This window comes from Hypanus sabinus, unplaced genomic scaffold (assembly GCF_030144855.1).
Source record: "Hypanus sabinus isolate sHypSab1 unplaced genomic scaffold, sHypSab1.hap1 scaffold_612, whole genome shotgun sequence".
NCBI classification, from domain to species: Eukaryota; Metazoa; Chordata; class Chondrichthyes; order Myliobatiformes; family Dasyatidae; genus Hypanus; species Hypanus sabinus.
In genome coordinates, this window is record NW_026781468.1 from 1 (window position 1) to 22,797 (window position 22,797).

The 22,797-nt window shown below is 44.2% G+C and overlaps 1 protein-coding gene across 2 annotated transcripts in view; it reads left to right on the forward strand.

The window, feature by feature from the left end:
• Positions 1-6,037: 6,037 nt before the first annotated feature.
• Positions 6,038-22,797, forward strand: part of LOC132389620 (uncharacterized) — a 68,952-nt gene continuing 52,192 nt past the window's right edge. For both annotated transcript variants that reach the window (XM_059962124.1, XM_059962125.1), the window contains exons 1-6: positions 6,038-6,177; positions 10,482-10,547; positions 10,918-10,963; positions 11,580-11,697; positions 15,885-16,006; positions 16,737-16,885. In XM_059962124.1, coding sequence (XP_059818107.1) covers positions 10,489-10,547; positions 10,918-10,963; positions 11,580-11,697; positions 15,885-16,006; positions 16,737-16,885 — 494 coding nt within the window. In that variant the 5' untranslated portion in view covers positions 6,038-6,177; positions 10,482-10,488. The remainder of the gene's footprint in view (positions 6,178-10,481; positions 10,548-10,917; positions 10,964-11,579; positions 11,698-15,884; positions 16,007-16,736; positions 16,886-22,797) is intronic.

The window sequence follows — 22,797 nt, forward strand, 5'->3', positions numbered from 1 at the left end:
CTGTCTCACTTTAAATGCTAAGCGACTGAACTTCCTTGACCGACTTCCCATGGGTCAAGATCTCATCCAGAATCTTGTGGATTGTCCACAGCCTTGCGATCAAACGTTCTGATTGACAGTGTCGAAATATTCTATAAGAATGGTTAAACACGACCTGCCCCGCTCAAAGCTTTGCGAATATTCCTGATCAATCTTTCACTATACAAACGCTATATATCCGGCCTCTCAGAATGCCTTTCAATGAAGTTCATTGCAATTATTTTTGTTAATATCAGGTTCGCTGACCTACCACATCCTGGTTTATTTTGAGAGACCATCGTAAACAGCAGACCAACATATTTCAAATTGTCTGATGGGATATGGTTTGTTGAAGGTTTTCTGTAAAGTTATCTAAATTAGTACCTAGATATTCTAACGAGAGAATGTGCAGTACTTGTTCGGCCATTAGGGAAAGAGATAGAGCAGGTAACAGAAACTTTTGCAAGGAAAACTGTGGTAACAATGCCTTTAGTTTTAAAAGAAATACGTATACATAACGGTAGGTCTGGTCCGCTGTTTTGAATTCTACATTGGAGGAAGCCTGATGCCGATGGTATCAGAAAGGAACATGCAAGTAGGAATTGTGACAGCCTGTGTTCTGGCAAAAGTCTATTTGGCAGCTGGCAGGCCTTCAAAAGTAAAATTTTGAGAGTACAAAGATCATAGGTGCCTGCCAGAATATGACGTAATGTTAACAGGTGTAGGGCACTTTGTTTTTAATGATATTGAGACCTCTGCGAAGAAGCAAAAGGAGATGGTTAACAGATCCAGACAGATAAACCCAAATGAGGTGTTTATGGATCATGGGAATTCAAGAGAATACTTAAAAAATACATCAGGCTTCTAAAAGAATTCATGAGTTACCTTAGAAAACGTGGTTAAAAAAACAATCCAAAGGTATTCTACAGATATAATAAAAGCAAAAGGTTAGCCCGGGACAAAATTGGTTCTTTGGAATATCAGATGGCATTACCTGTGGGAAACTGAATGGAATGAGGAAGAACTAAATACATTTTGATGCGGTAACTACTCAGGAGACAGGCACGGATTATTAAAGTCATGCAAAGCGACATCAACTTCGTGGACTGTGTAAAGATTACAGAGGAGGAGATGTACGCAGCCTGAAGCAAAATAGTGTGCATTATGGTTGAAAGCGTGTTACTATGGAACTGAAGGAAGCGAATGCAAACATTTCGGCGACCCAGCAGCGATATTTACATCATCCTTAGTGACAGATCAGGTAAGAGAGGATTGGAGGACAGCCAATGTTGCTCGTGTGTTCAAACAAGGCTCTAAAAATACCCCAGGATATTATAGGCCACTGAGCCTGATATCAGCAGTGCGAATCTTTGAGTGTATTGTGAGCGATCCGACATGTAACTATTTCATTAGTCATAGACAGATTACGGATCAGAGGCATGGTCCACTGAGCAGTAGGACAAGTCCAATTGATCAGTCCTGTGGCTGCAGTTATTTGTCACCTATATGACCAACCTGGATCACAATGTGGTCAACTGGATCAGCAGTGTTGCGGGTAACTCCAAAATGGGGGTGTAGTAGATAATGAGGAAGGCTATCATGGCTTGCAACGGGATGGATCGAGTAGAACAAGCGGCTAAAAAAGGTAGATGAAATTTAATGCAGATATGTGCGAGGTGGTGCACATAGGTAGGACCAACCAAGCTAAATCTTAAACAATGAACTATTGGGAGTGTATTGGAACATTGGACCTGGGAATAGAGTTCCTGAATTCATGGTAGGGTGCCAGCACAAGAAGATGAGAATGCATTTGGCACATTGTCCTTCATAAGACATGCTAGTGAATAAAAAAATGGAATGTTATGTTTAAGTTTGTAGATATTGGTACGATATTGGTGAGGCATAATTTGGAGTTTCGTGTACAATTTTCTTCACCTACCTACCTAGGATAGATGAAAATAACATTGAACGATTAAAGATAACATTTGCAAGGATGTTGCCGGGCCTGAAGGATCAGAGTTATGAAGGAATTTGGAACAGATTAAGACTTTATTCCTTGAAAGGGCGAGCACTGAGGGGTTCTGATCGTGCTATACCAAATTATTAGCTCAAATGCAAGCAGTTTTCCAGGAATGTAGGTGGGACTACAAAAAACGGTCATGGGTTAAGGCTGAAAGGTAAGTAGCTTAAGTGAATGACGAAGGTAAATATCTTTACTTAGAGGGTTGTGAGCGTGTGATACGTGTTGCTAGCATAGCTGATGCATGGAAGCGATTTCAACCTTTAAGAGGATGTTGTATGGCCTAATGGATGGTTGGGATATGGAGAGCAATGGCGCCGTTCCAGTTAGGTGGAGAAGGCATTGTAAATGGTTCGGCACTTCCTGTGTTGCACTTTTCTATATCTCTGACTCTGTGAATCTATTTGCTATCCTCCAATCTTCAGATGAATCATCTATCGCAAAGCACTTAATTTTCTCTTCTAAGGCCCACAAAAATCCTGCATTTGCCTTCCACAAAGTCCATGGGATATCTTGCCAGGAACTGGGGATTTATCCACCCTCAGAAATGGCCTACTTCTCTGTAAACTAGATAGGACTTATGGCTTCACTTTTGCATTCTCCCACTTTAGATTTTGTGACCGCCTCCCGTGATCTTCCTCATTTCTTTTGTGTCCACATATAGATTACTATTCGGAACTTCCACAGGACCAATTTTGTACCTTGAAACTCTTTTACCCTCATCATATTTATAGAATCCCCATGGGATATTCTTTATACTATCTGCTAGGAAAAGAATATATTTATTTTTTTTCTGTCCAGATACGTTACTCTTGATTAACTTAAACTACATAAGTACCTCAACTCTTCCTTCCTCCCTCCCTTCCTTCCCATACAACTTTTGTTTCTTAAACATTGCCCCAATATTTCTTGAGGATGAAGGCTCTCTAAACTTCATACAATTTCTTTTTACTCTGACAGTGTCATATTGGCTTTGCACTCTCTATATTTCTCTTTGGAAGACCTCCCACTGTCCAAGTATACCTTTGCCAGAAAACAATCTGATCAAATCCACACCTGCCGGTTCATCATACAAATTGCCTTTTCTGCAGTTCAGAATATCATCCTAGGGACCGCAATGTCTTTTCCCGTAGATACTGTGAAATTAAAATGAATTATGTACAGTGGATCCAAAGTGTCGCCGTAAAGACATTTATTTCACCAAACCTGACTTACTCCCGAATAGGCGATCTAGTATAACACAGTCTCTGGATGGGACTTCTCTGCACTGATGAAGGAAATCTTTATGAACGCATTCGACGAACTGTATGCCTTTTGTGGTCTACGAGTCCCAGTCAATATATAGAGATTAAATTAGCAACTATAACCTCATGTGTCTCACAACATGCTGCGAATTTTCTTCAAATGCGTTCCATCTAAACCTCATGGACTTCTCTCTACAGCCTCTCCCACCTATCTCATTTCTATCCCTCCTCTCTCTATCTCCACCCCAGCTCCTTCGCTCCCAGCTCTTTCCCCCTTTCTCCCCGGCTGTCGCCCCGTCTGCGAACTTTTGTCTCATTCTCTCTTCTATTATCTCTTCGCTCTGCCTCGTCGACTTCGCCTATGTCTACACCTCTCTCACTGTCCTCCATCCCTTACACACTCTCCCTCCCTCTTCCTCTCCATACTCTTACCGTCTCGCTCTCTATTCCTCACCCTCCACCCTCAATGTTCAACTTCTTCTCATCCACAGCACCTCAACGCACTCCCTACCCACCGCTACCCTGGACCCTCGCCATCACTATCACTTTCCAACTCGACCACACCCTCGCACTCAAACTCACATGCATCTTCCTGCGTCCGTATACCCATCATCTCTTCCCCCGTTCACACGGACTCTCAATAATATTGGCTCTTCTGCATTGCACTACAGCGCAGTCTCACCGTGTCGGCCTGCCTCTCCCTCCCAGCCACTTCCATGCCGTCAGACTCGTTTTATATTCGACCTCCAAATCCTCGCGCGCCCTCTTCCCCTCACCCTTCCCTTTCACTTCTCCTCGCCATCAACCTCGCTCTCCACTTTCCCTAAACCTCAACTTCAGAATTTCTCTCACCCTCATTCTCCCCATCATCCCTCCCTTATATCAACAACATTTTAAAGGTAATTGGCAATTGTATCTGGGAAATGTTGGAGCTTGAATACTATGAGCAAACTTATTTATTTTGAGAAGTGTCTTTGCTGAGAATGCAATGAGCTGGTTTATTTAGAAGAGTCAGGAGAATTCTCTTCAAAGCACCTCCAGATGTTTCGAGTCTAACTCAAATATAAATTGACCTTTGGTTATGTTCTTCATTCAAGGTACAAGTGGTCATTACTGCAGCAGAAATGGTTAAATGCAAGATTAAAGCGACTATGTTCACATCTGAACGTCAGTGTTTTCTCGAACCGATTTGACTTGACTTTTTACAGGACGGCCGCTCCCTGTTCTGTGGAATTTGCCGGGGCAGGCAGCCAGTTACACACAAACGCTGAGCTCCGACTATCACAAAAAAAAACAACCCGCAGCATCGAAATCAGTCAACAATCTGGCAGCTTCGCCCTTCATTTCCAGCCCATGAAAGCTATCGGCCTCCAACATCGGCTGTTCATTTTCCATGCACGAATGCAGCCTGATCTAATGAATTCTTGCAGCCTTTTGTGTATTTTCATGTCTACGAAATGTTCGAGAAGGCGCGTATGAGGCAGTGAGTGGGCAAAGAAACGACTTGACCACATCGACAATGCCAGAATATTTGTGGGGGATTGAGATGAGCATACTGATATTTATTTCATGTCTTTGTTTCAAAGCACCCAATATCAGTGTTTCTTCTCAGTGATCAATAAGTTGTCAACAAATAGGTTTCAATGGGTACATTTACTGCCAGAGATTTGTTTACAATATACCTCCTGAATGTATGTTTTTTTTCTTCGCAAACATTCACCAACACCGATTACTGTCTCAAGGAATGACAGTAAAATGTTAGAAACCAGCTCCCCCCTCCTACGCATAAGCAGCAGTCATCCTCACGAGCAAAAATGCATCTGCATCTTCTCCCGAGCATTCAAGCGTTTAGCAAATTATCAAAAAAGCTACATACTTGCAGTATCCCGAAAACTACTCGTTCACAGTTTTCCTATATAACACAGGCTTGGTCTCCCTCCATAATAAAGGAAGGAACGGTCTCTCTGTTTCGCAGCGGGAGGGAAGACGTAGCAAAACAACTCGCCGATTTATGGTGTTAAACTCTGTTGCGTCGTGAAATATGTGGACATACAATTTCTCACAATGGCCAACTGAAGCAAATTTTCCATTACGTTCAAGGACCAGTTGCTGACTGGAGTTGGGGTGAAGAGCTGTAAGGAGATAGACGTGCCGAATGCGGGATGAAAGCGCACGTATTTCAAGCTAAGTTTAAATCAGCTTATTGTATGGAGTAGCAGGTATGAGGGGCCGAGTGGCTTACTGCGCATAAGCATGTTCAGAAATGTCCCTGACAATTGAATTAATGTAAATCGATCCGATGAACGCTCGCGAAGGCACACGAGTATTTTTCCTTGATTGAACGTAGCAGCCTTTGGGTGCAAACATTTCCTTCAACTCCCGCATTGAACTGTTTCTCCCGCTTTAAAAATACAAATAAATTGTCCTGAATCGTGAAGCTCTTGGAAAATCTTTGAACAAAGTTTTTCACATGTGCTGTGGGGGTAAATTGTGGAAAGTGTTTGTTTTGATTTCAGAAGAAAGACGGCTCCCGGAACCGGGAGAGTTGTGCAATATTTGAGGTGGGTCTCTTCCAGCGCCGGGAAGTCCCGTTCCCACACCGGGTGGAGCCTAGAACCTCCAGAACCAGATCAAATCAGCAACCTGGGATCCGCTGAGCAAGTGTCCCCGCCCTGTTGGTTCTGTTTGATCAGCAAGGAGGAAAAGTGTGATATCGACACGGAAATCCAGACAGACCCTACGCGAACTCGGCGGAAGGTGAACGCAGCTTCTGATATTCCTGTCTGTGATTCCTCCATTTACTCCACTCCCCTCTCCTTCCGCTGCCGGTGAGGGTGTGTTGGGACTGAATTGACCCGGGTCCGCAGTGCACTCCGACCTGGTTCAACAAGCGTGGTAAGTTTTGTCTCCGATTCTCCCTAATCAGATGACCGTTTACAGCTTATTCCACGAACGAGGGAATTCAATAGAGAAGGGAGCTCTGAACTGTTCATTAACAAATCTATTATTGATCAAATAGATTAAAAGAAACGACGTCTTTGCCTTCACTCGCACTCTCCAGTTGGTTTCTACAGAGTCAGTGAAGAAGAACTTCCGTAAACGATAGTGATATTCGAAATGTCCCATGTTTTATGGTCCTGTCTCGCATTTCTCTCGCTCTGTCGATCAGCTTGCGTTGCCATTTCTCTCTCTCTCTCTCTCTCTCTCTCTCTCTCTCTCTCTCTCTCTCTCTCTCTCTCTCTCTCTCTCTCTCTCTCTCTCTCTCTCTCTCTCTCTCTCTCTCTCTCTCTCTCTCTCTCTCTCTCCCTCTCTCTCCCTCTCATTCCATCTCTCTCTCTTCTCTCAATCACTCATTCTCGCTCACACACAGTCACATGAATTGAATTCAAACTGACTACAAACTGACCACAGAATAACAGCGACTATGATATTTTACTGTTGGAACTTCGCAGTTGAAAGTGCCGACGAGGGAGGTTTTTTTTTTAACTAAACCCCAATATATAGACAGAGAGATTCAGATTGTACATATCATGTTTTTTGTATGTAACAGAGAGATTTAAATACAATACTAAACTAGCTTTGTTCACGGTTGAAGGTGAGTGCGGAATCCCGAACCGTTTGGATTTCCTTTCAGCAGAGAAGCTGCTCGCTGCTCTGAGGAATGTCTGCATGTCGGAATCCGCCCTGCCGACAGGCAGCAGCTTGCACAGAGAAAGTGTTCTATGAGTCTGACAAAACAGCGAAACTGCCCGCTCCCTCATATCTATTAAATATCCCTCACCTGTTTGTATGGAAGGAATTTAGTATAAACGCTTGAAAGTATATCTACATGTTGGTAAAACATTCTTGGTGAATTAAGGCGATAATAGGTCTGGTATATATAGCATTTCGGGTCTTAATTTCCGATAACCCCATGGTATGTGTTTCGGGTCAGTAATCAAGAAGTCATTGCTCTCCTGTTACTCACTTCAGGCGGTGCTGGCCGTTGCTTTACTGTAGCTTCCTACCTGCACTGTCAATAGTTTCCACAATGTATGTCAAGATTAAAAACAAACTTCCAACCACTGGTTACGTTTTAAAGCCATCGTGCGATTAGTTGTCCAGCCAACATGTGTCCCGTCTCCAAAACTTGTCATAGCCCTGGAATGCATGTTGTTTTCTCTTTGTGCCAGTGTTTCTTGCGGGTGTTTCGATCTGATCTCCTCTATGTCTTGCAGAATACTTGGATTCTGTTCAGGATCTCAATACATAACAAACAGCGATGCTGGGACTGACCAGTTACATAAAGTGGTAGGCGGCATTGCAGAGCGAATCCACTTTCTTTGCAATATATGAACACGAAAGATTTTGACTACAGTGCACCTATAAACCAATTTAATGAGTATGGATCAAAGCATTTGCAAGTAACCTGTCGATGACAAAAAATATTGTACTAAGCAAATCGTCCTGATTGTTGATATAGGTTATAAGCAACAATGGACCTCACACGGACACCGCTCTGCTCTCCTTGTCCACCCCCATGCACACACTGCTGTCTGTATGTTCCTAATTTACGTTTTATCTTCGTTTCCCCCACTGGCTGTTCACAAAATCTGAGTATCAGCTGGATGTTTTGCAGCAATTTGTACAAGTTCTTCCAGCTCTCATCTGGAAGCTTCAATTTTCTTTCCTTGATTCCGGATGAAACATATTTGAGTCTTCCCGAATAGATTTTACGAAAGGGAGAATGCAAAATGACAGGATGCATGGACACAGAAGAGGAAGAGTCCATCATGAAACGAACACCTAAGACACGCCTGCACTCACCCCTCTAGAGTGGGGACTATGGGTTCAGAAGTACTAGCCAGATGCTGGGAATTGACGGTGGGTCAACGATTTCCGGGGACGGGGTGAAGGGGTTATATGGGTTAGATGTTCACCCTTGTTTTTCCCGGTTATTCTTAGACTTTGCAGTGAAGGTCATCGATGGACGTTTTCCGTCTGTTAGAACATAAATCTGTGGGAAGGTTGCAACATCTGAAATTATATGCAAAATTATTTGAACACAAATGTATAGACAACCAAGAAAGGATTTTATTTGCACTGTTGTAGGCTGATACTGACCATGAAAGCTATGAAATGGGGAAGGAAATCGTGGAGTTGTGTTGTTGGCCAGTGGCCATTGACTGAGCTCAGAAGCCCATGTCTCCGGGACATGAGCAGCGTCTCAGAGCGGGATCAGTGCAGGGTCAATTTTTGCTTGTAACCTAGATCAACAATCAGGATGATTTGCAGCAGCGTCTGCAATTCAAGTGTCCTTTTCGAGCAGTAGGAGCAAGTATGCTTCCAAAAGCCCGAGATGTCATTTTGAACAGATCCCTAAACCGGCAGTGTCCTGAGACCGGCTATGTGCAGAGTGAAATGAAGGAGATGCCTTACCAACACTGATGAGCGGAGCAGTGCCTCCCGGTGACATTCTTCTCTAAATGTGGCTGGGCGATGGGGATGCAGACTTTGTCATTGGGGAAAACAGAAGAACAAAACCATATCGTCTTTATCCCACCCAAACGACGACAGGATCAGGCAGAGTACTGTGTTGAACATCTTGATGAGGTTAAACGCTGAGACTCGGTTGACGATCACACAACAAACAGTGCGGCTAAGTTAATCGCTGGCGGGTTGGCAGACTACGTGACGTCGTAAGTCACTCTCAGTTGTGTTCAGGTCGCAGAGGATCATGGTAATGTGGTCACAGGTAAAATTTTCGAGATTTCTGCACACACTAATAACAAGGTGTAGCTGTGAGTGAGTGGTTGAAAACATGAAAGATGGATAACTGTAAGCATGTCTGCTTTGGTGCAGAATGCAGAATCATTACTAACTGAGGACAGATCTGCTGATGGTGATGGCCAGATTCCGGAGCTGTGCCACCACACCAGACCATCCTGGGGTGACAAATCACGAACTCACTGCCAAAATGATTGTTTATATATTATTCCCAGGCAGCCTGATTACTGAAGTGAGAAAGGTTCGTTTCAATTTTGCTCTGCGTTTTTTTGCCGATACAATCGGAACTTTATATACATTATGTGGTGTAGTGTGTGTTTTTGTGGCAGCAGTTCAGAACAAAGACAGAAGAATCGCAATGAATAAAAAGAGAAGGGTGGGTGGATACTCGAGGAAATCTGCAGATGCTGGAAATTCAAACAACACACACAAAATGCTGGTGGAACACAGCAGGCCAGGCAGCTTCTCCTTATAAATGCTGCCTGGCCTGCTGTGTTCCACAAGCATTTTGTGTGTGTTGGATGGGTGGGTAGACTGATTGATAGATAGATGGATAGGTGTATAGAAAGGTGCATACATTGATAGATGAATGGATAGATAGAAAGATGGAAATTTCTCCAATTGCCAGGGACACAGCAGGCTGGAACACAGTGTTTCGGATCATGCTTCTGCTCTGTCATCTGGAGGTGATGTTGTCCAGCCGACTCCGGGTCAACTATAGTACCACTGACATTTCAAGCAACGCGGTGTGCTTTGTTGAAACGGTATCGTGTTAAGACAGGAACTCTGTAAATTGAAATAAATAAATATTTCGGCCAGACTCCAGATGTGGAAAGAGGAAGTGGTGACAAATTCATTCCAGAAACCTTCACTGATCCTGAGGCGAGATGAAAAAATATATAGTTTGGGCATTGCAGAATGTAGGACACCATTGTAGGAAGATACTGAATTTCTCTTTTCAAGTAAAAGTCGATTATCGCATTGTTTTATCTCATACACAGAGATTCTGTGAAGAGCATGTTTTGAACAACACACAAAGACTCTCTCCCTCCCGCAATTTTCTCCCCTTCCGTTTCTCGCCCATCCTTTTCCTCTTCTTCTAGGCCTTCTCTCTCGCCGTTCTTCCTTCGCTTTCCCCACTGAACAGTTTGGATTTATTTTCCTAAAACGGAGGAGATTTAATAAGGTATTCTACTTGATGGAGAGGATCAGGAAGACATGATGAAGACATTAGGAATCGTATCCGATGTATCAGATTTTTCAATAGAACACACTATAGATTTGAGGTGGGGAGTGAGAGTTTCAGCAGAATTGTGGAGTGTTCATCTTCAACCAGTTGTGTTGCTGGACGAAGGGCTGACGGCTGTACAACTCTGTAAATGGTCCTAAGCCACTGACAAGTGCTAAATAGTGACTGCTCCTGTTTCCTGCAGGGTGAAGATGCTGCCTGTCTACTTGCTGATTGCCTCGCTTGTCACTGGGGCTGACTTGACTGAAAGGTAAGGACTGAGCGAAGTACATTTAATCCGCAACCCTACATCCGTCACTCTGTCCCAATAACTTGCCCAGCTCCACTTCCTATCGCAGCTGTACCTAGACCCGCATCTTATCCTTGCCCTGCTTTTCTCTCCGGGACGGCATCGGTCATCAACCCAGCCTCCTTGCAAACAAACTGCCCCCCTTCCCATTTACCCGGTTCACCCCACTGTATCCCTGTTACACTTGTGTTTTATTTTGTTGTTGACCGAGACCATGACCTGCGCTGACTCACTCCTGATGATCCACGGTACTCTGGAGTGTGAGGGATGTCTGTTCAGGTGTTGGAACTGATTCAGCTGTTTATTTCTCTCAATGTGTTTCTGCTTTCAGTCCTTGTCTGCTGTCTGATGTCCTGTGTACCACTGCGGACTATCAGGTAATGAGATCACGAATATCACTCCTCCTCCCCCCCCCCCTTCTACAGACAGAGCCACCCTCTCTCCTTCAATCGCATCAGTCCATTTATACCATAACCCGTTTCCATGCAACCTTTCAGTCGTGTATCAGAACTCAGCGTCTTCATTTGTGCCTCCAATTACCAGTCAGTGCCTGGCACAAATCACATTCTTCAGCAACAGCCGTGAGCAGCTTCTTTCTCGTCAGGCCGTATCAGGAACTAGGGTGAATAGCATCGGATCCTTTGCCACTGGGTCTGAACCCGAATACAACTTACCCCTCATTCTGGGATTTCAGCAGCAACAGGAGGACTACAGGCAATTACCTGCAACATTAGCCTGGGAGGGAAGGTGTGAAGAGCAAAGTAAAAAGTATCGGTCGTTCGTCCATTCTTTAGAGCTATAGCATGATGTTCACTGGATAACATGAGAATAGGAGGATATGCACATAGTTTAGTGAGTTGGATTTATTTTAATTTACTTAGCCAATTACTAACGAATAAACCTTATTCCACCCTCTCCGCCCGGCTCTGAGCCTCACACCACCGTCCCCCTCTTCCAACTCAGCAGAATAACAACACCATCGTCTATCAACAGCTCCGGCGTTACAAAGAATCGGTCTGGGTTGGAACACACGTGGATGTCAGCATCAGCCCCAAGGTGGACACTTCCATGCAGCGCCTATTGAGCTATACAAGAGGGGGAAACTCTGCAGGTAGGTGGGGCGCGGGGGTAGGGTTGGATAACAAGAAAGAAGCGGTGAGTGTCACGGCCCTATTGTAGGGGCGCTGCCCGTTTTGCGACTTCAACATTTCAAAGCAACTCAGTCTGTGTCTCTGCATGCGTCTTCCCCTCGCGAAGAGCCCGGCCAGTCCTGTCGAAATCTTTATCAGGATGAACACAATGGTTACAGACAGTGGATCAATCAGTTGAAAACAGCGGCGGGATTACCAGAAGGAACAGAGTGTTTGCAGTCCACAGGAGTGATCCACAAACCCTGGTGAATTCAGGTTTAGTAGTTGCATCACATTCCAAGGTAGGGTTTGTGAATGTGGAAAGCATATGGGAATCAGATAATTAGACTGGATCTAAAACACAGCCGAGATTAGCTGTCAGTTTAATGAACAGCAAGTTACACTATCATCAATCTGAAAAATTACAGAAGGCTACAGACCCTCCGGCGCACGATGTTGTGCCGAAATTTTAACTACACTGAGATCAATTTAATCCTTTCCTCCGACACAGCACTTCGTTTAAGCTGTCTTCCCTGTGCCCATCCCGGAGTTTGTTCAATGTCCCTAAAGTATCCGACACTTTCTACGCCATAGGAAGCGCGTTCCACGTACTCACCACCCTCTGTATCTAACTCTGCATCCACCGTATGTGTTCCTCCAATCTCACTCCAGTTCTGCTTCCTTGTGTTAGTCCTTCCTATGATGGGTAAAGGTCCAAGCATCTTTCTTCTTCTTGAGCCCACTGTCCCATACTGGGACACCGGCAACTGACAGGAGCTCGGAGGGTTCTTTATCCTTGACTAGACATTCAGACTCTCCCGATGAGAGGGATGATTTATTTTACAACCCTAACCCATTCTCCTGCTTTTACCACACTGACTATTCAAAAATCTGCCAACCTCCGCTTTCAATATCCTCAATGACTCGGATTCCTAGTCCGGGAAACATCATCGTCTCGTCCACTCTATCAAGTGCTTTCACTATTTTATATAGTTCAATGAGGTAACCCCTTATTCTTCTGAACTCCAACGAGTACAGGCGTAGATCAACTAGATTCTGGTCAATTCTGAAGCCCTTCATACCCTGAATAATTATTGTTAAGCTCTCCTGTACCGACTTCAATACCAGCACACCATTCCTGAGGTACGGAGCTCCGACCTGCTCACAGTACCCCAGGTGAGGTGGGACCAATGTCTCCTCCTGCCTGGAACACTGTTTTCTCGTCCCTTCAAAATGAATGCTCTAGGACACTACCTATTGGAGACGTTCTCCCCCTCTGAATTTTGAAATTGCACCGTTTTTTGTAAATATACTTCGGATTTATTCTTTCTTCTAAAGTGCATTTAAACGCATTCCCTATGCAACTTTCCATCTGTCACTTGTTTACTCATTCTCCCAAACTGCATCAGTCCTCCGGTCGTTCAGCTTTTTCAGTAGCTTCTTGCAATAGCAACTGTACTCAATTATTTTCTCCCGAAGTCATTCTTCACCCAGAAAAATAATCAGTGATCCAAGAACCTGAAGCCCCTGCACCAGCTTCTCAGCCACTCAAATATCTGCCAAATCATCTTTCATCGATTCGCAATGGCGCGTGGGACAGTTTTCAATACAGGAATTACTATCCTTCGTCTCAGCAATCTGCCCAGCTCTCTAAATTCTCTCTGCAGCACCTCTTTGCTTTGCCTTCTACGTCATTGGCACATATAAGTGCCAAGGTAGTTCGCTGCTCTCCTTCCTTCTCCAAAATAACACCGAAGCGACCCCATATTTCTCTTACCGTTGTACCCGAGATGCAAAGTTCACGTCCAGCGAATCTCCTGACTGTCCCTCCGACTATTGAATCCTGATCCACAGCCTTTTCTCCCTCTTTCCCTTCTGCACACGGACATATGCTTAGTGCCAGTAACCACATGTCCGGGCATGTCCCTGGGAGGTAATCCCCCATAAGGTGCGATGAGTCAATTTAACTCAAAATTAATAGGGATCAGAAGAGAAATGCGCCATAAATTCAATAATCTAATTCCTTGGAGTATAATGCAAAAAGAAACGATCCTAACATAGTTCCAATTGGAACACCACCAGGTATCAGCAGCCAACAAGAAATGGCTCCATTTATTCCCTTTCATTTCGTCTTAGCAAGCAGTCACTATTTTATCCATGCTAGAATCATTCCTGCAATACTACGGGATCAAAGCTTGAAAACCAGCCTAGTGAGTGGCAACTTGCTGAAGAGCTTCCGAAAATTCAGGTACACAGGATCATCATATTCACTTTTTTTTCTATCCAGGTTATTATCTTATTAATTTTTTATGAAAATTAACATAGTGTCAAGAAAAATAGATGGTTAAATTCGTAGCTCAAGGATTAGAGTGGGAGAAGTGGTTTGAAATCATGGGAAATTAGCACAACAATTGGGAATGGAAGTAGCCATAGCAGTGGGAGGGGCTGAAACTGGACCGGAGTGAATCACATAACGAGGGATGTGGACAGGACCTTACATTAATTTGTAGAGAAGTGATTCGAGAAATGTGGATAAAGTACAAAGAAAAAGGACCTTCGTGACAAAACACATTGATGAAGTTAGAGCAGTAGATGTAGTGTATACGGATTTCAGCAAGGCATTTGACAAGTTACCCCATGCAAAGTCTATTGAGAAAATAAGCAGGCATGGGATCCAAGGGGACATTGCCTTGTGTAACCAGAACTGGCTTGAACATAGAAAGCAAAGTGTGGTTGTAGACTGTCCATATTCTACTTAGAGATCGGTGACTAGTGATGTGTCTCAGGGCTCTGTTCTGCGACCCCTACTCTTCGTTATTTTTATAAATGAGTTGGAAGAGGAAGGGGAGGGATAACTTAGACAACCTGCTGATGACACAGACGCTAATAGTGTGGGATACTGTGGAGGGTTGTCAGAGGTTATAGCGGGACACTGATAGGATGCAAAACTTGGCTGAAAAGTGTCAGATTCTACCCATAGGAAATTCAAAGCTGCTATGCAGATTAACTCTGGTTAATAAAGCATACGGTGCATTGGCATTCATCAATCGTGGGATTGAGTTTAGGAGCGGAGAGGGAATCTGGCACACTGATGATAAATTAAAAGTACGGCTGTGTAGCATGAAAGGGTTAAATTGATCTCAGTGTCAGTAAAACGTCGGCACACCATCTTGCGCCGGAGGGTCAGTACCGTTCTGTACTTTTCAGGTCGACGATAGTGTAACTTTCACTTCAGTAAACCTATATCGAGCCCTGTCTAGAGAGGAGAACAGATGGGCGTTGTTTTCCATGCGTTACAGAAGGCGTTTGATAAGGTGCATCGTAAAAAATATACATGTGAGAGGGATACAGATAGTTGGGTGTGATATATTAGTATGGATAGAGGATGAGTTAACTCAGAGAAAGCACAGTCAGGAGACATAGGTGTTACATAGGCGAGATTCTCCTTTGTCTATCCTGTTTAATAACTTTTTAAATACTTATGCAAACTGGCATACCGTTAAGTACATTGGAGAGTTAAATGCGTAGTTCAATTTTCAGTGTGGGTGTAGTGGGGATGTATTCGTGGGAATTTGGCAACAGTTCTTGGGAAGGAGGGAGTTGTACCTGAAACGTGATCGCCCCTGAATCCTAGGGAATCACATAAATAGGGCTGTAGACATGAGTTTAAAAACTAAATTGTAGGAGAATGGTTTATTTAGTTTGAATAAAGTGAAAAAGAGTGGATAAAAATAATGACATGTAAATGATAAAAAAACAGAAATTTAAGAGTTAAGTGAGGAAAAGTCAAGCATAGAAGTGTAAAAGTTTGCAATATTTTAAAAGCACAATGAGTGTAAGGGCACTTCATTTGAATGTGGCTATAGGTTCATCGAACCTTTCGCAGAACTCACCAGGTTTGCTAAGAATGTCTGTGGTGTGTTGGTCTTCATTGTCTGGCGTCGTCGCAGGAACAACAGGATTTCTTTGTGAAATTATTGGAAAAAAATCAAGAATGGCAGATAATGCGGTGGTCTCTGTGGGAGTAGATAGTTAGGTTGATCTTAAAGTAGTTATAATTTCATCAGAACATGGTAGGATGGAGGTCCTCCTTCGCTTTCTATTGAAATTCCTGTTTCTGTTTCCAGTGAGAAATATAAATCTTTTCAACTTTCTTCATCACCCCCAGAATTGTGGATCCAAAGCAATGGACAATTTCTCATTTCATTCACCGGAGATGGAGAGATTACAATGTATTTGTTGGTTCCCGAAGAACTTTGGGAAAACCCTCCAACACCAACAAGCCCACAAGTGAGTACCAGCTGGAACCTGAGCGGTCATTATATTTTGACTGACCCTAAGGCCGAGGGCGAAATGCGGTCGGGAAGTGGATGGGGAGGCCTGCTCAATGGGGTGATGGTTACATTTTTGTCAGTCTTTCAGCTATTGAAGCTGGAGACATGCTTCGGAGGGAGGAATGCTGGTGTCGGCCAATGTGAGGGATATTTAGGACCAGAGTATGTCGATGTTTTTCAGGTCGCGCGAGACACTGCTCCTCGTGATGCTTTTGATGTTCGTTATTAAGGGACAGTGTTTTGATCTACTTAAGTGCAAACAATAAATTACGAAGAATTCAGCACAGTTTCCTCAAGGGGAAATTACACCCTGCAAATTAGTTGGGATTCCTCGAGGACACAACAGACAGGTTTGACAAAGGCGAGTCAGTCGCTGATAAATAAATGTATCTGAATCAGAACCTGAGGCCGCACTAGGGTCAGTGGATGTGGCAAATCGGGAAGTTGGAGGCACTGGCGGATGTGCGGGGTAAAGGTGAAAGCAAGTTTCATTTGGGAGGTCTCAGGATCAGGAAGGGACTGCAAGGGAACGTGTCGCCCATCAGGAGAGTAGGGTGAGTTGAAGCAAAACCGGGAGGTCATCTCAGATATGATCTTCTACCTGAGTGAATAGTCGGACAGGACCGATAAATGGGCGTGTATCGTACTTTTCCTGTTTCAATTTCTACGGTGTTTGTATCCTGCAGGCGTTTATAACTCGTTTCCCGACGATGGACGTGCTCTCCAGGAGGATTCGTTGGAATGCCATGACCCAGGCAAATGACTTCAATCGCACGCTCACGGAGCAGAATGCCAAATTCAACAACTCCTTCTTCTTCGTGTCTTTCTGCAAAGGGTAGGTAACACACCGAGGCGTGTAGTTGAGTCTGCTGTGCAGCCAGTGCCTAGCGGGGCATAGAAATGTCTCTCCTCGCCGTTTGCCAGGAGGGAGAGTACCTGCATTCTGTTCGCAGCCCACGACTCCGATGGCGAATCCTTGTGGATTTGTTATGGTCATGGAGAATTGTATTCCATCCTTGTGCTTCTCAATTTTTCCTGGCAGACTTCTGAAAATAAAAGCGTGCTGACTTGAATCATTTTTATTCGATACTTCAAACATAATTCTAAATGTCATCCTCAGAAAAATTTTGCCAGCAACTAAGTTGGACGAAATGACTCTGAAATATTGTTCATAAAACTAGATGATGAAGGAGGTGTTGGGCCAAGTGGCCCATTGGTCTGTCGACAGTTAATAATGTCTGATTCATTATCTCCTTCAACCCCATTCCACTGTATTCTCCCTGTAAAATTTGATACCTTTGTTAATCGAGATCCTATCAACCTTCACTTTAAATATCCACAAGAACATGGAATCCACGTCCATGTGTAGCAGTGAATTCCTTGGATTCACCATCCTCTGGCTGAAGAAATGCTTCGTCATCTCGATACTAATGGGAAGTCCCTCTATTCTTAATTTTGCACTCTGGTCCACTCTATCTCGGCAGTTCAGCAGATCCCTGCTCATTGTTCTAACCTCCTGCGAGTACATGGACAGTCCCATCCAACTCTCCTGTGACGATAACGCTGGCATTTCCGATAGCATTCTTGTGATTGTCCTCTTGAACATCGACAACGCCAACGCACACTATGCTATATAAGGAGTCCACAACTGCTAGCAGTACACTGAATGTATAGTGATCAGTGTTTCATAAATCCTCAGCATTACCTCTTTGCGTTTGCATTTCAATCCTCTCGAATTGAATGATGACTGCATTTGCCATCCTTGTTGTTAACAGACGTTGCATGTTTCATCATTAGGGAATCCTGCAAGAAGATACCAACACCCATTTGCACATCTTATTAATGGATGTTCATACCGTTGAGGAAGTTGTTTGCGCCTTTATTCATTCTTCAAAAGTGCATGGCCATCAATTTCCTAAAACAGTATACCATCTGACAAATCCTTGCCTCATTTCCAAATCCATTTTGGTACTTGTGAATTTCTCCGTCTTCCTCAAACTTCGGCAGCAGCACCCCCCCCCCCCCCCCACCAACCCCAACCATCCTTCTCACTAACCTTGGTATCGTTTGAAGAAAGTGGACACAAAGCCAGACATTCCGTATTCCAAGTCATTTACATATTACGTGAAAAGTCCCAATGACAACACCGATTCCTAAGGAACACCTGCACCGGTCTCATGTAGGAGACATTGTTGACCTGCAAATATACTTTAAAGCACGGTCCAGGGCATATGTACCTTCAGGTATGTCAGCCTCCTGATCCACCTCCAGTCTGTTCAGCTTCCGGATCTGCCTTTAGACCTTTTAGCTTCCCGATGTAACTTCAGACGATTTAACCTCCCGAACTATGATTACACCTTTGCTTCCGGATCTACATTACTCATATCTTCCTGATGATTTGATTTCACCTTTTGCCAGCAGAGCATTACCATCCCCTTTTCCTTCCTTCCTACACTTTCGATACAATATGCATCCTTTGGACATTAGGTTACCAGCTACAGTCAATATTCTTTTTGCCATGGCTGAGTGAAGCCTGCAAAAACATACTCGCTATTCTGGAACTGTGTTTCAAATTCATCGAACTTACAGAGTTCAACTTGGGTATTAAAAAAAACGCCCTCAGTCCCGTAGTCACCCTTTTCAATTCAACATTGCTGCGAATCCTGTTGACTGCAAATCTATTCTATTATCAGACTCTCCTTGCTAGCCGCCTAACTACACACTGGCACTGTTTTAAAACCAACTACCACAAGTTTATCGCTATCAAACGCTTCTCATCAACCTGCTGAATTGATTTAAACATACATGTATCCGCAAGTTCTTTGGATTTCTCCGGTCTCCGGGTGTAACTGTCCCTGCTGTACAGAACATGTCTTTCCCCTGAAGGTATCCCAATGATCCATAACTCCTGCCACTGCCCCCTGCACCAGATAGTCAGTAATGCATCGGTCTGCAAATTCCTTCTATTTTTACCTTCATTTGTACGAGGAATAGGGAGCAATCCGGCGATTATCATCCTTGAAGTCCTCTTCACATGCTTTCTACCTAATTCCCTAAAACCACTCCTTCTGACCTCATCACTACGTCTACCTATGTCATTGGTGCCAATATGCAGCAAGACTTCTGGCTGCTAATCATTGCCCTTAGAAACATTGAAAACTCGCAGCACGACACCAGCCCTTCGGCCCACAGTGCTCTGCCGAACATGTCCATATCTTAGAAATATCTAGGCTACCCCACAGCCGTCTATTTTTATAAGCTTGTACCCATCCAGGCGTCTCATAAAAAAAACCCTATCGTTTTCGCCTCCACTACCACCGTCAGCAGCCCATTCCACGCACTCACCGCTTTCTGCATTAAAAAAAACGTAACCCCGGCATCTTTCGGCACATACTTCCAAGCGCCTTAAAGCTGTGCCTTCTCGGTTTAGTCATATCTGCCCTCGGGAAAAAGAAACTCCGGCAAAGCACATGATCAATGAAACTCGTCATCTTGTACTCCCCTATCAGGTCACATCGCATCCACCGTCTCTTCAAAGAGAAGGGGCCGAGTTCACTCAGTCTATTCTCATAAGGCATGCATGCAAATCCAGGCATCCTTCGAAATCTCCTCCGCACCCTCCACATCATTCCATTAGTGAGGTGATCAGAGCTGAGCACAGTACTCGACGTGGGGTCTGACCAGGGTCCAATATAGCTGCAACATTGCCTTTTGACTCTTGAAATCAATCCCACCGGTTACGAAGGTGAACCTTGTTAACCACAGAGTCAACCTGAGCTTTGAGTGTCCTGTGGGCTCGGATCCCAAGGTGCTGGATGGATGGGTGGGATCCTTAGTAATACAAAGCGCCCTGCAAATGCATCACTCCTGATAAGTTCCCCAGATTACTGTCAGGGATTTCCGTATGAACCTCTCAGCCGTTCTCACTGTCAGTTGTAGTGACTCCAGGGCCGATTCTCCTCTGCTCCTATGCCAGATGGAGAAACAATTGTCAAGATGTTAGCAGTCGTACTTCCTCTAATTTGCAGCTCAGATGGGTTTGGGAGCTTGGCTTGCCCCAGTCTATGTCGGATTGAAGTTGCAGCTGTGCTTCCCTGTTCAGGGGTTATTAAGTCACCAGGTGAGGCCATCGCTAATGTGAACTCCAAGAAACATTATTGATGAGTACTCATGTTAACAAACAAAATTATTCTCAATTGGAGAATTCTTGGGTGAGGGGGTGCTACAAGGGGAAAGCGAAAGCGGAGTACCTCTCCCACAATTCTGTCCACTCGGCTCAGAATGCTTCGGAGCTGTAGTCGGAGGATTTGCTGGAACTTCTGCGAGTGTTTGAAGCTAACATCACAGGAAAATGGGAACCAGTATAATAGCGCTGAGGACGAGTCAGCAGGTTTTGAAGTAAATGATGTGTGTAACATGACTATAAGAAAAGACATGCCAATGGTTGCGCACAAATGGAGACAAAGTAAGCAGCTAAATTGTACCTCACAGGGATAATTCAAAACGGCAAATAATTCCGGACTAGACGTGATGTCATTAAACAGGCACAGTGTTTTGAACAATGTAGACGAACTCATGGCGCAATTAGAATTAATCAGTATGATATAGGGGGCGCCGGTGAGGCATGGTTAGCAGAAGGCCGTAGTTCACAGATCAGTATCGAAGCATCTTTGCCTCAGAATGACAAACAGGAAGGCATCGGCGGTGGTGTGGCTCTATTGGTAAGAGATGGAATTACATCTCTAAGAAGAGAATAACGACAGAAGATTTTGAATCTTTGTGGGTGGAGTTAACGAAATATTAGCGTAAAATATTAGTTAATAGTGCTAGTAATACTAGCAAAGGAGTGCGGATAAGGTTGCAATGGAGCTGAAAAAAAGGCGTACAATAATGGTAATGGCTTGATTGTAATGTGGGAATTTATTATGCAAGGGTTTGGCGAAATTAGTTGGTGTCGGATCGCCAGTGATGACATTTGTTGAATGCCTAGTAGAGGGCTTCTTATGGCAGTCTGTTTTCTAACCAATTAGGCGAAGGCTATCTTAGATTGGATGTTGTGATTTAACGAACATCTTATTCGAGCGCTTAACGTATAGTAAGCCTTATGTGATCAGAACATGATTGAGTGGGGACTGAAATTTGAAAGGGAGAAGCATAACTCACATGTATCAGTATCGCAATGGAATAAAGCGAGTTACGGAGGGATGATGCACGAGCTTTCTCAGGTGGATTGGAGGGGCATACGGGAGGTGATGACGGGAGAGCAGAGATAGCTGAAGTTTTTTGGAATAATGTATAAAGCACAGGATAGTCAAGTTCCACAGAGGAAGATGTTCTCAAGTGGCAGAGGAAGACAATCTCTTATTGTCACCGATTCTTAAAACTTGTCTTCCAATGTCCATTTCTTGCCCGGTTTAATCGCACAAAGTGCATTGCTGAGATCTCACGTGATCGTCAACCGCTCGGTCTTTAATCCAGTCCATGTGCTCAGCATTTTCCATGTTTCATCGCTCACCCGAGATCTGGTCCGTCTCTGAACTCCCCTCTCAGACCCCCCCCCCCCCGATCGCAGTTCTGCGTCGCTCAGCATCCCGCTGTGCTGGCAGCTCCTCTACTTCTTTGTTACCTTCCTATTCTTCAAACTCATCCTTTTTTGAGCTGAACTGATTTAATGTTCTGACAACGAGTCAGAACAGAGGGACGCTGTGTCAGAATTGAGAACTGGTTCAAAGGATAGAATAATGGGCCGGGCAGCAGGTGTGTTCCAGATAACGCAGACATAATTATTTATACTTTCCCCCACATGAAGGTCAGACGCAGCATACGTGCACTTGGAAAGGGGTAAGTGAGTCTGTGCGCGGGGTGATAAGTTAACCAAAAGTGTTGCTGCACGCGTTGGGTGCTGAAACTGACGAAACGTTCGGATGTGCTCAGGTAACACCTGCGACCGTAGCTCGTTAAACTGCCTCATGTGAGGCGCCTTGTGAAAATCAAAGAACTCAGCAACAATTGACTTTACTTTCCTTTAGCTGAGGATGAGCCAGCGTTTTCACAAGTAGATGATGTGTGTGAAAAATGCCTCTCAGGGATGATAGATCAATGATTGAGAACAAATACAGACAGAGCATAAAGGTAAATTCTGCTGCAAAATTCAAAGTGGCTAAGAATACAATAGTAAAGAAGTTGTATTTAATGCACGCAGTATTCTGAATAAGGTGAACGACTGTGTTGTTATGACGTCATTGGCAGTTACGACAGAATGCTGTTCATTGTCTTTAGTTCGGCATTCAATACTGTGACCCCTTCCAAGCTGATCGCCAAAGTTCGTCAGCTTGATATCACCTCATCCCTCTGCATTTCGACCTTGGACTTTCTGACCAACAGACCCCAATCTGCTATGTTCGACTAACTCTCCTCCTCCATTCTCATCCTGAATACGTGCGTTCCTTTAGTCTGTGTGCTGAGCAATCTTCTGTAATCCCTATTCACCTATGACTGCGTTCCTGTACGTTGTTATGAATCTATAATCAAGTTCGCAGACGTCACCACAGTGGTTGTCCTGATCACAGGGGATGAAGAGAAGACCAATACGGACGAGGTCCAAAACCTGGATACGTGCTGTGCCGACAGCAACCTGGCCCTTAGCACAGAGACCAAGTAGATCCTTGTGGTCTTCAGGCATACTAAGAGCCACACTCATGTCCCCATCTACATTAACGGAGCTATAGTGGAGTGTATATAAAATTT